This window comes from Diuraphis noxia, unplaced genomic scaffold, assembly GCF_037042655.1.
Source record: "Diuraphis noxia isolate RWA-SAM2 unplaced genomic scaffold, SU_Dnox_SAM2 contig0001, whole genome shotgun sequence".
In the NCBI taxonomy this organism is placed as follows: Eukaryota; Metazoa; Arthropoda; class Insecta; order Hemiptera; family Aphididae; genus Diuraphis; species Diuraphis noxia.
The window spans coordinates 41,007,061-41,026,694 of record NW_028301711.1 but is presented as its reverse complement, the minus strand read 5'-3'; the positions used below and the strand labels follow the sequence as shown (position 1 = coordinate 41,026,694).

The 19,634-nt window shown below is 27.2% G+C and overlaps 1 protein-coding gene across 1 annotated transcript; it reads left to right on the top strand.

Moving 5' to 3' along the window:
- The first annotated feature begins 6,092 nt into the window (after positions 1-6,092).
- Positions 6,093-16,631, top strand: LOC107161525 (uncharacterized). The gene is made up of 8 exons (XM_089230242.1): positions 6,093-6,196; positions 8,795-8,919; positions 14,327-14,504; positions 15,304-15,423; positions 15,498-15,547; positions 15,651-15,844; positions 15,982-16,201; positions 16,268-16,631. The coding sequence occupies exons 1-8, from the start codon at positions 6,093-6,095 to the stop codon at positions 16,339-16,341; spliced, it is 1,065 nt and encodes a 354-aa protein (XP_089086368.1). The 3' UTR covers positions 16,342-16,631.
- Positions 16,632-19,634: the final 3,003 nt, after the last annotated feature.

Sequence of the window (19,634 nt, the reverse complement as noted above, 5' to 3'; positions counted from 1 at the left end):
ATCACAAAAATGGCCATCAACTATAGATTTTGCTGTCCATATAAATAATATTATTTTTCGTTACATGTCTAGTTTCTATTGAAAAAATGTTAATAAATAGTGTATAACTTATGATTTATATATTAATAAAAATTGTATAACAAAAATGTTTATTTTTCTGGAACGGATAAAGTAAATCGCAATTTGAAAATAAAAACACTTTATACACATACGAAAGGGATAATTCGTGATTTTTTGATTGATTAATGGTATAAAAAAAAATTAATAATGTTATATGGATAGCCCCTTCCTTGTGTTTTCATTGTCATATATTATTATTTCTGCTTTGATTCTGTAATTTAGGTTCTTATTATATCTTATTGTAGCATAGATTGAAAATATTTATTTATTTTTTAACGTAAAAAAGGTAGAATTAATTTGGTAATGAACTTTATTTAAAATATAATATTACGACTGTATTTAATTATTTTATCTTATTTTGTAATCACGAAGTCCCATCGCATTGAATAATTTTATTGTCCGTGTTCAGACTAAACATTCAAAACCACTCAGTTTACGTTCCCTTATTTCATAATAATATTGTATGGATTTGTCTCTTTTCATCAGCTATTGTAACATTAGGCACTATAAATTTTGTATTCAATTAAAATAATCCATTATTCAATTAAATTCCTGTACCTATATAATTTTGGACGATATTTATACCATGATTTTGCCGAGTGTGAGATTTGTACGGTCATGTGTATTAACTACCCATTTCTCATTATTTCAATATAGGTACGTGTTTTAATAAATTATAGCTATTTGCTTTTTCCCAACAAACTACTGTGTTACTTATTACACCATTAATCTAAACTTTTTTATCTTTTATATCTATACTTTATTCCTACAAATAATAACTGATATATTTTATACAGTACTGTCTCTTGTACGCTTTATTACCAAGATTAATTTGATTTTAGTTTAATACAAATTCTGTACGTGTATTGTGTATAATATTAGGTACCTTACATTGAAAAATTGTGTCTTGATTTAAACTGTCACAGTATCACGAATGATATTATGAAACAGAAATATTTTTAGTTGAATTTAATATAAACCTATGAAATAAGTTATTATAGTAATTATTAATTAGATACATTTTTCGTTAAACGAACAAATGACAATGCATATAATTATTAATTGTAATGAAAAAATACACACAATCTTGTGTGTGTATGTGTGTGTACTGTATTTTTAAAATTAGATCACTCTATAATGTGTTAGAGTTTTTCTTGTCAAGTATTTTTTGAGTAAAAATCACGCTTTTTATTTTTATTTTTGGTCTGTGGTGCCGCTGACAAGGTGCGCGTGTACCGTTTGCGCGTAAATAGTCCGAGACCGGCAATGCTCATATACAATCCCACTCACACTAATCAGTAATCATCATTGATGACATACACAAATTTCATGGGTGGAATAAACAGAATTTTATATTGCCTAAATATCGCTCCTTTTTAAAGACAATCGAGCAAACCCCTTAATCAAATTTGCTTAATAGATTGCTTAGAGTATTATGTGTCAAAATTTAGTTTCAAAATAATAAAAAAATACTTCATGGTATGTGTAATAAAGTAATGTTTTAAAATATAACTAATTCATAAATAACAGAAATCGGTGCAACTCGTTTGCGCACAATCCAAATTGTTTACCTAGATATCGATGACTCATTTGCGCACAACGAATACCATCGTTAACCTGAAATCGGACGACTCGTTTGCGCACAACATAAACACTACATAACATATATTTTTAAATTTGGACTTACCTGAAGTAATTGATTATCGTTACAAATTATCAGTACAAATTACCAGCGTATCAATAATCGATATATCATTAGTCATAATCATCATTAAAAATAATCGACGTGTATTAAACATTATATTTTTAAACAGTCGTTCGCCAGAAAGCGGTACTATAACTACTGATTAGTGACTATGGATATTGAAATTTGTGATGTTTTTGAAACGCTTCGAGGTAAAAAGTGTATAAATATAAATAGTCATAAATTTAGAGAATTTCGAACTTTAAAATCTGGTGATACACATATTTTAGGTGTACAATTAAAAAATGTTCCGCGAGTGCTGTAATAAGGTTAGGTAGTTAATACGCATACCCATGTCGAGTACTGTTCTGCTCAATGGTAAATGCGTGAAAATGAGTTGTACCTTTATCATTTAAACCTAAAATATGTGTTGCGCAAACGTGCCATAAAAAAGATAAATGTGCGCAAACGAATCGCACCCGAATCACATAGGGTATGGACGGTATAGTCGAATTGCACTTATTTTAGTCGAACTGCACTTGGGTTTAAGAAAACTTTAAAAAAAAAAAATAATGGTCGAACTACACCGGGTAAAAAGCAGGTAGTGGTCGAACTTGGGCTCTTAAAATGTATTCGAACAAAAATATCATGCATTTGAACTTTGAAGGAGTTAAACGTTTAGAAAAAACTCATTAACCTCCCCACTTATAGGCTTAAGACTGACAACGATTTTAATCATTGGTGTGGTTAAAAATGATCGTTTATCCATTGTACATTATCTTAACATAATATTATAGGTTCGTAATATTTTAACGTTTTCCAGTTCCCACTATACCTACACGTTCGTCTGGTAACAAGTGGAAACACATTCAACTACGTTTCATAACACGATAATGTTACACCGTTACACGGTATTATTATGTACTATTATGCACTCCTTTTTTTGAACGAGTGTGCAGTTCGACTACTACCTGCTTTTTACCCGAGTGCTTTTTGACCATTACCTTTTTTTGTCTAAGTGCAATTCGACTATCCCGAACAAAAAATATAATATTACAAATACCTATATGAATTTATCAACGATACAATAAGTTATTGATAAGCACGACAGATATTAATGGAACGGGCCTACACAATTTATAAAAATATTTATATAGGTACATGCAGTTTACCTCACCCACTCCTCCCTTAATATCAAATTCATTCTAACTTTAAGATTTTGAGCTTACTCGAGCTTATAATAAAGTACCTAATAGTTATATATATTTTACATATTATAACAATTATAATTTATTACCTTAAATATTTTATTTTATTATTATTTATCATTCAGAAATATATACAGTATGAAAATTGATACATCGGATTTTTTTCCAAACACCTTGTAGGTCTTACAATATTAATATTATATTCTAATTGTTCATGCTTACGTAACATGTAATATCCGCATGTGTACTTATATTACTAAAATAGAATAGGAGAAGTATTTTCAGAATACATTTGGTGTTCTTAGCTTTAATATAAGAATAATTGTCCTATAATTAAACTGAATAATAAAAATATCATCTATGATTTTTATTAGGTTTTTTAAAATATTGAAATAATTAAATTTTCAAGATATTACCATAATTAACAAAAATGTTAAGTATAAAATTTAAAAATGATTATAACCCACTCATTATAAGCTAAAATATCATATGAACATAATATATTATCTTTAAGTCTGATAACCTTTAACTTTAACATTAAGACAATGCGCCTGCTCACTAATGGTAATTTTGTATATCCCATGCTCATAGGTGCTTAGTGCTTACTGCACGTTCGTGTTCAATAAAGATGATAAAAAAGAATAGGAATTATTGGTCCCTTGTAAACTCCACTGATTGCGACCTTTTTAGACCTTTTTTCATGTAAATTCCACCGGTACATTTTTTTACCTGAAAAAAAAATATAAACTCCGCCGGTATGTTTTCGTAGCAGCATCAATTTTTTTTTTTCAATAAAGTAATAAATATATTTTAATATTATTATTAATAAATTAATAAATTCCAAATTAAAATAACAAATTGTATAAAAAAATCCGGGCCCTAATTATAATATATCTATTGTATTTAAATACAATAGTTTAAAAAAAAAATCATATAAAAATCAAATAGAAATAATAGAAAAATACATAATTATTAACATAACGTAAGTAATACGTACCTACATAATTTATGTACAGATTTATTATTTATATATTTTATATTCAGATACTTATAACTTTTTTTACAAAATATTAAAATAAATAATATAATAATAATTGAATATCTAATAGAGCTTTTGTAAAGAGATGTATATTTGGATTTTTATATGGAATTTACGTGCTTTCAGGTCAAAAGTATATATTGGTGGAATTTACATGTTATAAATCCAACCCTAAAATCAACTTAACTACCTGTAAATTGGTGGAGATTACAATCGCCCGAATTATTTTGTCATTTTCTTTTGTGATAAATTAAAATGACTCACGTATTGCACTACCGATAAGATACAAAATCAATTTTAAATTTAATACAGAATCATAATATAGTATACACATTTAATTGAAAACTGATAATCGGTTATCGTTAATTAGGTATATTATACCACATGATTATTGATATTTCGAGAAATATCGTGACGTCACTCGTAAAATGTTTGATAATGTATAAATAATAAAAAATCATTAGGTAGGCATTTTTAACGTGAAATCATTGATATTAAACTAATGTTTAATATCTATGTGTGAAATAATGTTTTACATTCGTTTAGTTACTACATGACATAGCCACGCTGAATAAGTCACGTCATCGATACTAAACAATTATGTTTAAAAAAGTACTGTACCTTATATTTAATTGTATTTGTGTGTTGTAATTCTTAATGGTATTATCTCGCAGTCTCGTCGGGATTTAAACGCATTTCGGTTACATATTAATCATATCGTCGTGTTACATAACATTTAAAAATTAAAGGTACTTATAATTGCATTTTATGTGGCTAATCATGTTAGGTAAAATAATATAATATAACGATAGATTTTTTTTTTAAATATATATTTATATTAATGTAAGTGGTTTTTAGAGATGCACATGTGTTTAAGGTGATACTTACTAACATTTAAAATTATAATTAGAGTATTATTTTTTAAAAGTATTACCCACGCATTTAAGTTTTATTTTAATTAAAACAATATGTGTCTCTCCTAAAATATCATATTTGGGTACTTTTTTATTGGTTGTTAGAAACCACTGTAAAAAATTTAAGCATTTAAAACCTTTTTCATATTGGTATGTGTTGATAAAACGGATAGTTTGATAAAAATCGTATAATTATTAATTAATGACTAATGTGTATTACCAGTTGCTTGATAAAACTCTCACAAAAACACTCTAAAGTCTAAAATAAATACGTCATTGTATTGAAAACTAGCCGTAATTATTTTATTCATAATATTATTATAAAATTAACATACATACACACATAAGTTTTCAGATATTAAAAATATTCTGAATACCATATTGCTGTATATTTTTACGTGCATAATATTTCGCTTGCGGACTAAACATGTCATACAGATTATAGTTCAGTGATGCCCAAATGGTTTTTCTTTGGTGGGTTACTACATTAAAATGCTGCATTCACACTAGCTGCCAATAATAGAATAAAAAATTTCCAATAATTAAAATGATGGTTAAATCTATAATTTTTTAAAATATGTTTTGTTACAATACTGACATAGTAATATATCACTATTATAGTTTTATAATTGTAAGAGACCGTGGAATTTCAAGATCAATTAGAAGTTATACTAGGTTCTTACTATATCATATATATATATATACACGAAGTCGTTTTTGGTAATCTCCATCTAGTATTGAGTTATTACTTTTTACTTTTTAGTTTTGAAAACTGAATTATAAGTAGGTATACAAAAAATGAGTGGATGAGTGGATCATTAAAATCACCTGAAAACATCGGATAGCTTTGTATAATAATAGTTCAATAATTAATTGTTAAATAAATAAGTAAAATAGAAAAATGTATTTAGAACTAATACAATTTAAACTCACATTTACACATTATTATTTTTTATATTTCTATAATAGGTATACAGTTTGAACGTGTGATGGTAGTGTAAATAGTTATTTTAATTAAATGTACTTTGAGCACAACAGAATATATTAAGACAATATTAACTTAATTTTTCATTTTGTATAATGTGTAGTAGTATTATCATATTTGTATTTGTTGTAAGTGAGACACAATGGAAATATTTGTCATATACACCCGACACCGGTACAATATAGATACCTTAATACATTTAGAAAATTCCCCATACGCAAAATATTATTCTATACGCCGTTTGCCGTAAGTATTTTATTATTATTCGTGTCTAATAACATCGATCTTGTTGCGGTTGTCAGTAATGTAAAGAATATTTTTTCTACACTATGACACTATGAGTTCTTTTTTTAAATTGGGACAATTATATTATTTCAAGTCCAACAATAGAAGTATAATATAACGACGTTATCGTAACAAATAAATGTTCTTTATCAAACCCCATCGAAGATCTACCGTGTTCGTAGCCAGATAAAACTGGAGGAGGGTCGCCGTTAATGACATATTTTGTCTGTTAGTATTCAACTACAGTATAATATTTATGCGTTTTTCTGAGTATTAAATGTTATATTCTTATATTGTTTGATGTACATGACGCCAACGACAACGAATATGTAACCCCACACGGTTAGGTTGACTATTGATAACATCTGCTGCTATAAATAATGTAATTCACTGTTACTGTGGTTGCTGTTGTTAAATATAATAATAAAATGCTCTTATAGAATACAAAGAAAAAAATGTGTTTTCTGGTAAAACGAAAAACCGGTTCCCCCCGCCACGCCGACGCCACGTCACCGGCGGCGTCGGGCCATAGTCCCCTGTGGTCTTGGTGTTATATTTTAACTTTGGTACGCTTTGTAATAATAATAATATTGTAATGGAATGTTATTTTTTGTTCGATAAGACTGAAGAGGATTTAGGCGTAATATATTATTATGTCATGTATGGACGAAAACGTAGGTCAGAACACCATTACAACATAATGAATTGTAGGAACCTCTCTTCCTACATCATCTATTCGACTTGTCCATAAAAATAAAAGATAAATTGGGTAAGCACGTTGAGTACAGTCGGGCTGACAGCCGCCTGAAAAAGATTAACGAATAATCGAATGAAACGATAATAATATTACCCCAGCCATATGTGTGTGTATATTGTGTTTAATTTATATAATGACGGTACAGAAGAAATAAAAAATATGTTTGACATTTAAACGTCCTTCGTCCGCCGTTATCGGTACATTGTATTATATTATTATACTACTTCGATAAAAATATTATGTTTATTTTTCGGGCAATAATTTGTTCGTTCTCATGATCCGTATAATATACAATTTATTTTAAATTTCTCATTGTTCAATACTGCAACAGTGCATCACTATAAATAATCATCTTAATATATTTATGTAAGCTGACAATAATTTAGTTATTAATGATAATATATAATATATATTGGTAATTATTTTTACAAACATGTATTTTTTAACGTTTTCCACCTTTTATAGTATTATTGATTTTATTCTTCTTGTTAGTGTATTACTGAAAAATTTATAAATGGTTTATATAAATTGTTTATTTACAATATTTTATAGTTGTATTCGCCATTGTTATTTTTCTATTCTATTATTTTATCAAACAATTGACTTCGAATAATTATTATTTTGAATATTTTGAAAAATTTCGCTACATATATTTTTTCCGATACATATAATATCATAATATGTAATACACCAACATACAATCGCAATTTGGTTCATTACTTAATACTTATGACAAAAATAAAACTAGTTATAAATATTTGATTTTTATTAGAAAATCTGTTCATAAATAAAGCAAAAAAAAATTTTTTAAAGTTAATATGATAATAATATCTCATGCACATAAAGTTCACGAAAAAATAGATAATATTCACAAAACGAAGAAAATTAATGTACCTAATTAACTTCTACACTAATGTATACAAATATATACAGTATATACAAAAATTTAATGCAAATGTTAATTAGTCTTTGTTACACGTGTTAACTCAGTCCCTGTCCATAATACATAAACATATAGGCTGTATTAAACATTTTTAATTGTATAGCAATATAATTAAAACAATTAATTAATTTACAGTATAATTTGTTGCTTAATAATAAAGTCCATTCATTCTACTCAAAGAAGTACCAAATAGTTTAATCAAAAATATGATATCAATAAATATTTTTACATATATAATAATTAGTCCAAGAAAATAAATTGTCAATCAATTTTTCTACAATTGTCATTATTTAGTTAAAATAATTGTTATTTTTAAATCTAGGTGCAAAATAGAATTGTTATCGAATACACCGAATGACGCAATATTTACAATATTTATCAGTTATCAACAACAATAAATTTGCACGATGCAACGGGCATTGTACCAACCGATAGCAATAAATGAAACGAATATACGATGTTGTACATAATAAGCCATAGAAATAATTAATAATACTCATATGCTATGATTGTCGATTTTCTAATCAATTCTGATTTGAGCTATAATAACTATAATCTTTGGAATTGAGTTATCTATTCTATTAACCTTCAGTAAACGTATGGTCATTAATCATTATATTCTAAATATAATCCTAAATGCCACAGTATAAAGTATTGATACGGTTTTTACAATTACATTGAAATTATAATATGTTTATTGCCAATATTATTTGCATGCTGCCAATTGTAACGCAAGCCACTACGCTAATAATCACGAATGCCAATCTTTAGCATAACTGCAAGTTGCGAATGTATATAATTATTTAAATTAATTAATTTCAATTGCGTGTGGTGGACTGTGAGAGCTGCTTTTGCGTAGCGCTCTCCGCGGCTACCGCCGTTCCCACATCACAAAACCTGTATTGATCGCATTTAGGGTTGTTTCCACCCCACCCCTTACGCCTGGTACGTGCATGTGCTCACCACACGCCACTGCTACTACAGGTACCTACCATGACATAACGCGTTATACCACCGTCATAGATTAAATAATATTTCTTAAATGTAGAACAATACAATATAGGTAATTGTTATCCTAGGAATACAATAATAAATTGTTGTTCGATTATAATCTTGTACGATGTTTTTCATACGATCGAGTAAAGGAAACATATATCTGATATTATAACGAGTCTTAAGAAAAATTGAGACTGATGACAAAATGCTGGTTAAATTTTCTGTGTATATAATAATATAATATTAATATGCAAATAGAAAGTCATAAAAATATGTATTTACATCACAGTTTGACACAATGATAGGGAATATTTATGTATTGATTAATGAATTTGTATTATCAGTAACATGTAATAACCCACTTCTAATACTATGCTATTAGTTTTAAATTTTTAATTATACATTTCACAGGCAAAAATTATATATATATTTTTTTTTTTTAATATTATAACTGCTTATTTATTTATTTTGTGTATGAATAACTATTCTTATAAAATATTATAAATATTAATAAGTAATAACACATATGGAGTTGCAATAATTTACGATGATTTGTATATTATATTTTAATTAGTTCTGAATTAGTTTCCTGTATAATATGTATTTATTAATAATACATTCATTTCGACCAGAAAATAATATATAACTAATAAACACTATATATGGTTCATAATTCCTTAGTCTTTTATTATTATGTAGAACAATTGACATTGGAAGAAAATAAACATTCGTGAATTATAGTATTTAATTTCTGAAAGAAAAGTAAATATTATACTATATCTTTAGATAACTGTGGAAAATTCAAAATGCTTTATATTTTTATAGGGTATTTTATTTTTATACTGCCTCGGCAAATCCAAACATTCATATTCTCTCTTTCTCTCTCGCATGCATCATCTTGACGACATTGTTCACTCCACTTCTATTATAGATTGGAAAAAATGGGTCTTTTGAAATCAATCTTAATAATTTGGCTTTATACTCGCTGTATTTGCTAGTTATCGCACGCACTCGTGATTCACCCATGCACTCATGACTCATACACGCATGCCACAAACATACACAGATGCAGTGAGCGTTCGGTTTCGCGTACACACACATAACCTACACTCACATAAGAGTATATAGATGTTCCAGAATTTTTGGTTCGAATAGAATTCACAAACATAATAATAATAATATTATAACATTATGAATTTCGATGATGAAGACTGCGATTCATACGTAATCTATTTATGTATTTATAATAGTTTTATTTTTAAGATATTTTAAGTGTTTTTAATAATCGAGTGAAATAATATTATGTTCATTACAAATTATATCATTACGGGAGATGATTACGTTTTTAAATCGAAGTATTTGATAACACCATAAAATATAATTGGGCTTGAATTATATTGCTGCTATAGTCATTAGTCAAAAATACTACACTGTCTACTACTAATATTCTTACAAATTAAAAGAAATGTAAAATAAGATAAAATTGTTTTTGTATTTAAATATATGTCCTTAAATTTTTATAACTAACAGGCAGTTAAGAAGAATATTATTTAAAACTAACATTTATAATATTATTTAAATTAAAGATGATTTAACAAAAATGGGCAATAAAGAATTTATTATAACTACAATTTTAGCAATACGCATTATATGCACTCAAAAATAAAAATAAATCACATTATATAAAATGGAAATATGCGCAATTACATTAATATTGTAAATTCTGAGGCTTACTATTAAAAAAGGTTTCATGCTAGCTAATGCGTAGATATTATTATGTTTTGTTATAATTAATATTATTGAAACATGTAGCTAATTATTGCTGCAGACTGCAGAGAGTTGAATAATTTAACAAAAATATCAAAATTCGTGTAAGATTTCAGTTTCTATTCTACTATGTATAATTTTAATTTTTTATTTAAATTACATACATAACTATACAATATAGGTACATAAAATATTTAAATTATATATAAAATTAACAATAAAATGAAATTGTAATCTCTGTAAGCTAAGCTTTTTATAATATCTACATAATATACAATAATTTAGCATAAATTAACGCTCTTAAAGAATCATATAACTACCTACCTATCAGATAAATTTAAATACTATAAAATGTACTTATCTATTTTTTGTATTCTCATACTTGCAGATAAAATGCTTTTTCTAGTAAATAATAAGTCATGTATATTGTATTTTATTATTTTTATTTTGTGGTATTTCGCTATTAATGTGCACATTTTTACGATCGTAATATATGAAGTGTAAAAACACACCTTTGAAGCAGAACAAATGCTTAGGTACATAAATTATTAACATATTTAACAAGAAACGACTTTTAGGTGTATCCACTTTATACAATTATCATAAAAATTATTATTGTGATGTCGACTGTAAAGGTACTCGTGCAAGCAGTCTCATTATCAATAATATTTAATGACGTTACGAACGAGTGGCTGATTGCATATTATACATATGTGTTTATAATTCTAAACATCCAATTTAACAATACTATCATAAACTTAACCTTGTTTCACACGGTTGTGCCAATTTGGCTCCCGTTTAACAAAAATAGAAAAGGTCAATTCCAAAACGGCTCTTGTACAAAAAGGTCTAACGAACAGGTAAATTCCTAAACGGCTCCGGTTTTTTACAACACAATTACCCACTTTATACAGAATTAGAACTGTCTCAAAAGAGGTAGTGGTTAAAAATATCTTGGTGTACACTATGTGAATTATTAAAATTATATGAAAAAAGCGTATACTATTATATTTAATTTTTAAATTTTAACATTAAAAATATGTAAAAATGTATAAATAAAAATCGGGAAAGTGGATATCGTTCTGCTATGCAGTAGGTTACAAGTGGGTTATTATAATAGATGGAATTTAATTTGAATCCAATGATATTATATCATTGTATACGAAAAACGATTCTGAGCGGAGATAGTGATGTAATAATATAAGTAACTAAAATTTTTCAAATCTTAGATTTGATAAAAGAAAAATATTTATGAATTTCTAGCTTAAAAAATTTGCGAATTTTCGTGATTTTTACGTATGTTGTCAAAATTCAAACTTTGAATGCTTATAAAAAAATATTGTTACTAGTATATATTTTATTTGTCAACTTCTATTGTAAGAATTTGTTACGAGCCTTGCATTAAATTTTCAAATCTTAGATTTCAAAATAAAAACTTATATGAATTTATATCTAAGATAATTTGAATATATTTTCAGTTATTAATTGATTAAAACTGAAAAATTGAATTAAACGCCTAGTAAATTGGTCAAAATGTTCTAAATATGTAATTAATAGTTTCAATTTCTTGAAAATTAATTGGTATATCAGTATATCACCTATCATTTATAAGAACATGAAAGGTGAAACGATATAAAAAAAAATACATAACAGTATGACAACTAAAAATATTAATATTAAATAATAATACCTAATATATAATAGATATGGCTATACTCAAGTATATTTTATTCAAAATATTTGTTAAATTTTAACAGAACTAACATTTCAAAGTTATCATCAGACATAAGACCCACGCCTTTCATAGAATAATTTGCTTCCTACACTAAAAGTTTCTCGACGTGAGCACTAGAGGGAATACTTGTACTATGCTGAAGACGTGATACCCGCATGTGTTGTCTCTGTCTTACAAGTGCATTATATAGTACATTTTACGTTCAGCAAAACACATGTAACTCCGTTTGCTTAAAAATTAGAGTGAATTGACCTCTTATAAAATTTAAAGGTATGATTGTTATCTATACAACCTCATATGCTTTTTATTATATTTAAATTTAAAGGAAGTTATGAGTATTTTAAGATACACAAAAAATTTACAATTTTAAAATACTCATAACTTGCTTTAAATTTAATATATAATAAAAAGCATATGAGATTGTCTAGATAATAATCTTACCTTTAAATTTTATAGGAAGTCAGTTCACTCTAATTTTTAAGTTAACGGAGCTACACGTGTTCTGCTGAGCGAAAAATGTACCAGTTACGCACTTGTAAGACGGAGACAACACAGAGTATCACGTCCTCTTAATACAATTTTTGTACAATAATTAATAATATATTATAAGAGCCAATAATCTATATAACCTAGCCATAATGTCATGATTGAGGAACAGCTTTTGGAATAAAAAAATAATAATAATAACTAGTTACTTTTTTTTCTAACGAGTTAGATTAGACTATTTTACACATTAAATTCAACTAGTTAAGTTACAAAGTTAATATAAATTAAAACTAATTAGTTAAGTTAGAAAGTTATTTTTAAGTAACTTTCTAATTCAACTTTAACTTTTCAACTAGTTAGTGCCCAGCTTTGTTGATAACCTATACTTACATCACGCCAGCTGTCTAAAATGAATTGAATTGCTTGTAGGATATTAATTTTTTTACTGATATCTATTGCCGTTGATTTTGGTTGAAGTAAATATTGTCTTCAACCTTTTATCTAATGTAATTTACCAGTGTTGCTCTATACTTAACCCATAAAACTAAATTTTGGATAACGTGATTCAGTCGCGATTGTCGGACTATTGATCTATTAATATTTAATATTAAACTCGATAAAAATGTCCCAATTATTCGGATTCGCAGCTCAGATAAGCGGCGTACTTTTAAATTACAAGTATACATTTGTTTTCGTAATTGAAGAATTGTCCCGATTAAATGGTTGTTCTTATTAACCGGTGTCACTATTAAAACCAAATTAGCTATTTATAGTATTTTTGGTTGTGTTTTTTTTTTATTATTAGAAGAAGAAAAGTGTTTAATTTATTTATTTTATCCTGTTACGCTCTCTATATATTATATCTAAACATTATTATTTTTTTTTTTTTTAATTACAGCATATTTAAGAAACTACTTAGGTATATAAATATATTGGTAAATTATTCGTTTTTTTCTGTTTAATTGACTATACATTTATATACTACGTAAATTCATATTTTTTTTTTTGAAGTATAGTATTTATAATTATCTTATCAAAAAAATGTATATATCACCGATCAGGCAGATATTGCTAGTAAGTTCCGATTATACTGACTAGCATAAGAAAGCAATAAGAATATAAGATGATATTGCATGATGTTGTATGATGAATAGGTATGATCAAAGTGAGAGATTCGCATCATATAAATATTAAATAGGTACCCAAATGTGATGAGTAACATCTAAACGAGTATAAAGACATTAGACTGATAATAGAAATTCTGTACCTAGTATAAGAAGGAATAATAGAGGCACTTTACAATAAAATCATGGAAGGAACAATTTAACGAGTCCTACGACGAGATAGGACTCCTACTGAGTGGGAGAGGTAGCGCGTCGTAGGCGGACCAGTTTCGACTGTAATCAGAACCGGCCGCGGCGCCGCTCCAACATCGAGCGACCGGCATTCAGCAGTCGATCTCAGTACTGTCGTCCTGCATGTACCCTAGTCGGTTTGTTCCGCTCTCGTTGAACCACCGTTGTTACGACCAGACCTCGACCACTGTCCGAACTATCGAGAACACCCTGCTGCCACCATTCCACAGGTTTGTGTACATAGTATATTGTATGGTAATAAACAATGTTAACATTATACATTCACATGTGTTTAGTTTCGATGTTTAAGTGAATGTCACTATAAAGGTATATACTATATAAGACTATACCTAATACATATTATCAAATACTTAGTCTCAGAGTAAATAAACCATCAGGCAGACCAGTTTTCGGTCGGCGCCGCGCATCTGCTCTACAACTGCACCAGGTGTTTGTACCAGAGCGCTCGACACGATCGTTTAACAATTTATTGGCGTTGTACAAAACGTGACAAATAATAAAATAAATATCAATATATTATACATTTTTATAGGAATACAGATAAAAATTTAAAAAATAAATGATTGGATTTAATTTTTGTACTTCTATGTGTATCCCATGCTCGCATAGTAGGTAATGCATACAGATCAACGTCGATAAATGTATTGCTTTTCTACAGATTTTTATAACATGGTATATAATATTGGTTGTAGAGGTTGTTAGTTGTTTGGTCGACGTTGGCTGTCGATTTTCCGCATACTGGTTATGACTTTATGAGCTTCCGTGGTCGCAGTTGTGGCACGCGAAACTTGTGTATTCTATTTTGAGACAGAATATGGTATTTAATATTAGATATTAAATATTGACATTTCTGAAATATTAAAATGTTTAATGAATGTTTGTAAAATAAATATTATAATTCTATAAATTAACTACATATTATTATATAATGAATTAATAGAATTCTATACATTTTCAAATATTTTAACATTTATAAATAAAATAATTAATAATTATACAATCAATTAGGTATTTTGACAAATACTCTTTACTAGATTTTGGAGATACCTCAAATACCTCCTGTCAACAAGTTCAGAAGACACCCGCTATGGAGTCCAAGATTAAGACCACTACCAAGCCCACAAACAAGTAGGTTTTGACAAAATTAAATAATAGTTATAATATTTATAATTTATTTTTGATTTGTATAATTTATTTTTCAGGCCGTCTACAGCTGATAAGATCATTGATCAGAATAAAAAACTAAGATCAAGTACATTAAACAAAACAAAATTAATTAAAAAAATAATTAAAACATGATATCAATGAGCACCTAAAATTGTATATTAAATATATTATATTGCTTTTGTTAATAGCTTTAAGAACAGTCAAAATGGACAATATTCAACTGAGCAGAAAATTTGAGGCTCTTCATTCAACAATGAATTTACTGACCAAACAGTTGAAAGAGGAAAAGTATAAGAATTCTACGCTTACTGAGAAATTTAATAAGGAGTTGTTAGAAGATGAGGATTGCCAATGCATTATTTGTTATGGAGTATTCATAAAGGTAAAATTTTCATAATTGTTCAGAAAATATAATATACTCATTAATGATATAATTAAAAATATAATTAATCTTAGAGAACCGCATTGTTTTAATAAAATAACTTATTACTTTAATTCTTTTGTTTTACTTTAATTTAGCCATCATTGCTTAGTTGCTCACATATGTTTTGTGAATGGTGCATTGACAAATCATTAGAGAGATACAATTATTGTCCAGCATGTCGAGTTGTGGTGGTCAGTTATACGCACTGTTTAAATATGAGCAACTTTATTCAAAGAAAGATGGCACTGATGCCTGAAAAATTTCAATTGGCATACAAAAATTTATCAACAATCCGAGCTGAGGAAAAACAATTAAGTAATGCCGTATGATAAATATTATTTGAATATTTGCAATTGATTTAAATTCCTTTTTTTTTTATAGGTACGGAGATTCGTGAACAGCGTATGCGTCTCGAATACATCACTATGCAATTGAATGGACATCGCTCAACTTAATATTTATCGCTGTATAATGTGCACTGGTAAATTTATTTCAACTCCCCTAAATTACTTTATACTACATTTTTTTTGAATTATTACTATTTCTATAATTATAACTTGTAGTTAATTATCAACAATAGCATAATATATTAAATGATTGTACATCTCATTAAAATTATATTTATATTATATATATACTTATATTTTTCCCAAAAATATGATTTTAATTGACTGCTTAAATAGTTTTATAAAAATTAACTTAACAAAGTGTTCTATAGTCTACAATGTATAATGCAATCAGTCTCTAAATACTTTTCAGATATTATTATAGAATATTAAGATTTCAAAACAATTAATTGTATGTTTAACCAGATAAAATAATGGAATGAATATAAAAATTGACAATTTGTGTGTTTTATCAAATAATTATTGATATTATGAATTAAGACCAACAATATTGTAGGAAAAAAGTTTCAAAATTACAAACATTAAAATAAAATAATTAGTAATAATTACAAATAATAACATTTATTTATATTTTTATCATAATATAACTATAAATATCAGTTTTTACAAGCTAAGTGAAATACTCAGTAAAATATGAATGTATTGGTTGTATAATTATTGAAAAAGTGTGCATACCATTCTATACTTTCCATGTATGTTCATTGTTCAATTGCACAAGTCCTGATGTATGGCAAAAGTACAAGAAAGTAACAAAGTTAATATTCTATTATTATTTCAAATTTTTTTAGATAATGTGGGCACTTTAAGGTTGATAGGAAGTTTTGATAAATGTTTATAACTTATACAATATACATTTTTGAGGCAAATTTTAGAAAACAATATTTTTCATTTATTAATTTTGAGTAAATAATACATTTCAAATATCAATGCGACAATGGGTAATAAAAGACATTAAACTTATAGTTTCAAAGTAAAAGTTGGTATGCATACTTAGGGCCATTCTTACAATGCTCGGTTAGTGCCTGATAACACTAACCGGATGAATTTATCATGAGTTAACCGATAGAATTCTACCGGTTAGTCTTAACCGACACTTAACCGGACATTGTAAGAACGGCCCTTAGTGTACATTCCTATAAGATACAGAGGTATCAAGTGTTAAGGTATTAGATTCGAAGGAATAATAAATATTAATAGATGTCTTAATAACAAGCTTGTAAGATTATAATTTTTCAAAACAACTAGAAAACTACTGAGAATTGAGACAAAAGAAAAATTACAGAGTGGTAACGTCTCAAAAAAATTTTCAATATGTAAAACTGCATCCAACTTTTTAAACACAATATCTTCTGTACAAGTTGATCTTTTAGAAGTGCTAACAAAAAAAATGAAATATATTATATTCATTAATTTATAAGATCGAATACAATGCAAGATATTATGGTGCATATTTTTATTATCAGCACTTGACAGTAGGTAATGGATCAGAGAACCTAATAGACTATTGGAGAGCAGAGACCATTGAAGCAATTCAACAATATTATAAATTAGCAATAGTTATTATTTATTATATTATACTCAGTCTTGTAAAAGATACTTTTAAAAAGTATTCAAGTACAGATACAGATACTTTTTTTCAAAAGTATTTAAAATACGTATTTGAATACTTGAAAAAAAAGTATTTAAGTACAAATACAAATACTTTTAAAAAGTATTTACAGATACTTTCAATTACTTTTTTTTTTTTTAAATATGTTTTATCTTTTTTCCTTGGCCTAATGACCTTATAGATAAATTGAATTATTATTTATTAATCAACTAAATTATTATTTTTATTTTAGAACTCTAATTTTACTTAAATTAATTAGAACAAGAATAATTAAGTTAGAATAATTAAAAAGTAAGACGAAAAAAGTATTTAAAAATAGTATTTGATTTTAAATACAGATACCTTCAAAAAAGTATTCAAATACTATACCCAAGTACTTTTTTCAAATGTATTTAGAATATGTATTTGAGTACTTAAAAAATATTTGAATACTTTTACTCAAGTACTTTACAAGTCTGATTATAGTACTAGTTCTAATGTTTAATAGTTATGACAATATCATAGAATAGATATAAGATCACAGATAAATACAATAAACAAGATAGCTTATAATTTCTGTATGTTATTAATGTATTTAGTTTAAGCCGACGGCAGCACGGAAATATTAAACACATTACAACTGAAATTTTTATGGAGACAACAAATGTCTGTCTAGTGCGTAAAATAACAAACCTTATGATCAATAGATAACGTTTAACTCCGTAGCTCCATTAGTATAAAAATTAGAATTGAGTTCTTATAAAATTTTAAAGAAAGTTTATTAATTATTATATAGGGCATCTCATAGGCTTTTAATTTTTTTATAATTTGAAGGCGAGTTATGAATATTTTAAGATGTAAAAAAAATGTACAACTCATAACTATTCACCCTAATATTAAACTAAGGGCCGCTTTCACCAAATACTTTAAACGTTGATTAAATTCGGCCGATTTAACTTGATTTCCATAAGCTTTATAGACAAATATGATATGGAACTGTGTTCAGTCATAGTGTACTCTCCAGAGGACAATTATATATTTCTTATTTGCCCGGTTGCTTCGCCTATTATTATCTTCATTGGCTGAATTTTTAGTATTAATCTGCATTATTCTATTTTCTTTAAATATAAATATATGACGGAAAGGGTTAATCGTAGTTTAAAGTAGTGGTGAAACCGGTCCTAATGGAATTAAACGTAATCTGCTCAGCGTAAGATTTGCCATGTTAGTTTGTTACGTATTCGTTAGACGCAGCTGATAACAAAATATGTCCGAGTATCGTTCTCTTAATTTGAGGCTCATGGTATTCTTTATCACTATTTGTATGTGATAAGGAAACTGATAAAAAAAACAAAAATAATTAATAGCGTTTTCTACATGGATATTAAAGATCTTTAATATCTTTAATATCTATGGTCTTCTACCATACCGCACCAAAGTGACACTGGCACAGTCCTAGTCGGGCTGGTGCAACTGGTGCAAGTGTAGATGAAACATAAAATCAATGATTATCATTTATCACTGATAAATATAAAGATAATAAAATATTTAATGGGTATTGTGGTACTTGGTACTTGTCAGTTGTCATGATAATGATAGCTCCTGGAGCTCGCGCGATTATCATTGCACTGGGTGCGAAAACCATAGAGTAATATAGAGTAGTAATCTATGGCAAAAACTGGCGTGGTGCATTGAGGTGAAACATAAAAAAGTCCACTCAGTGCACATTAATCTTGCCGATGGAACATAGATA

What these genes read in the sequence shown, in the direction of transcription:
- LOC107161525 (XM_089230242.1), top strand. Translation starts at nt 6,093, where the DNA reads ATGGAAATATTTGTCATATACACCCGACACCGGTACAATATAGATACC. An exon ending in ACACGCCACTGCTACTACAG is followed by an intron (nt 8,920 to 14,326) that starts GTACCTACCATG and finishes GACTGTAATCAG; the next exon opens with AACCGGCCGCGGCGCCGCTC. An exon ending in AGCTGAGGAAAAACAATTAA is followed by an intron (nt 16,202 to 16,267) that starts GTAATGCCGTAT and finishes TTTTTTTTATAG; the next exon opens with GTACGGAGATTCGTGAACAG.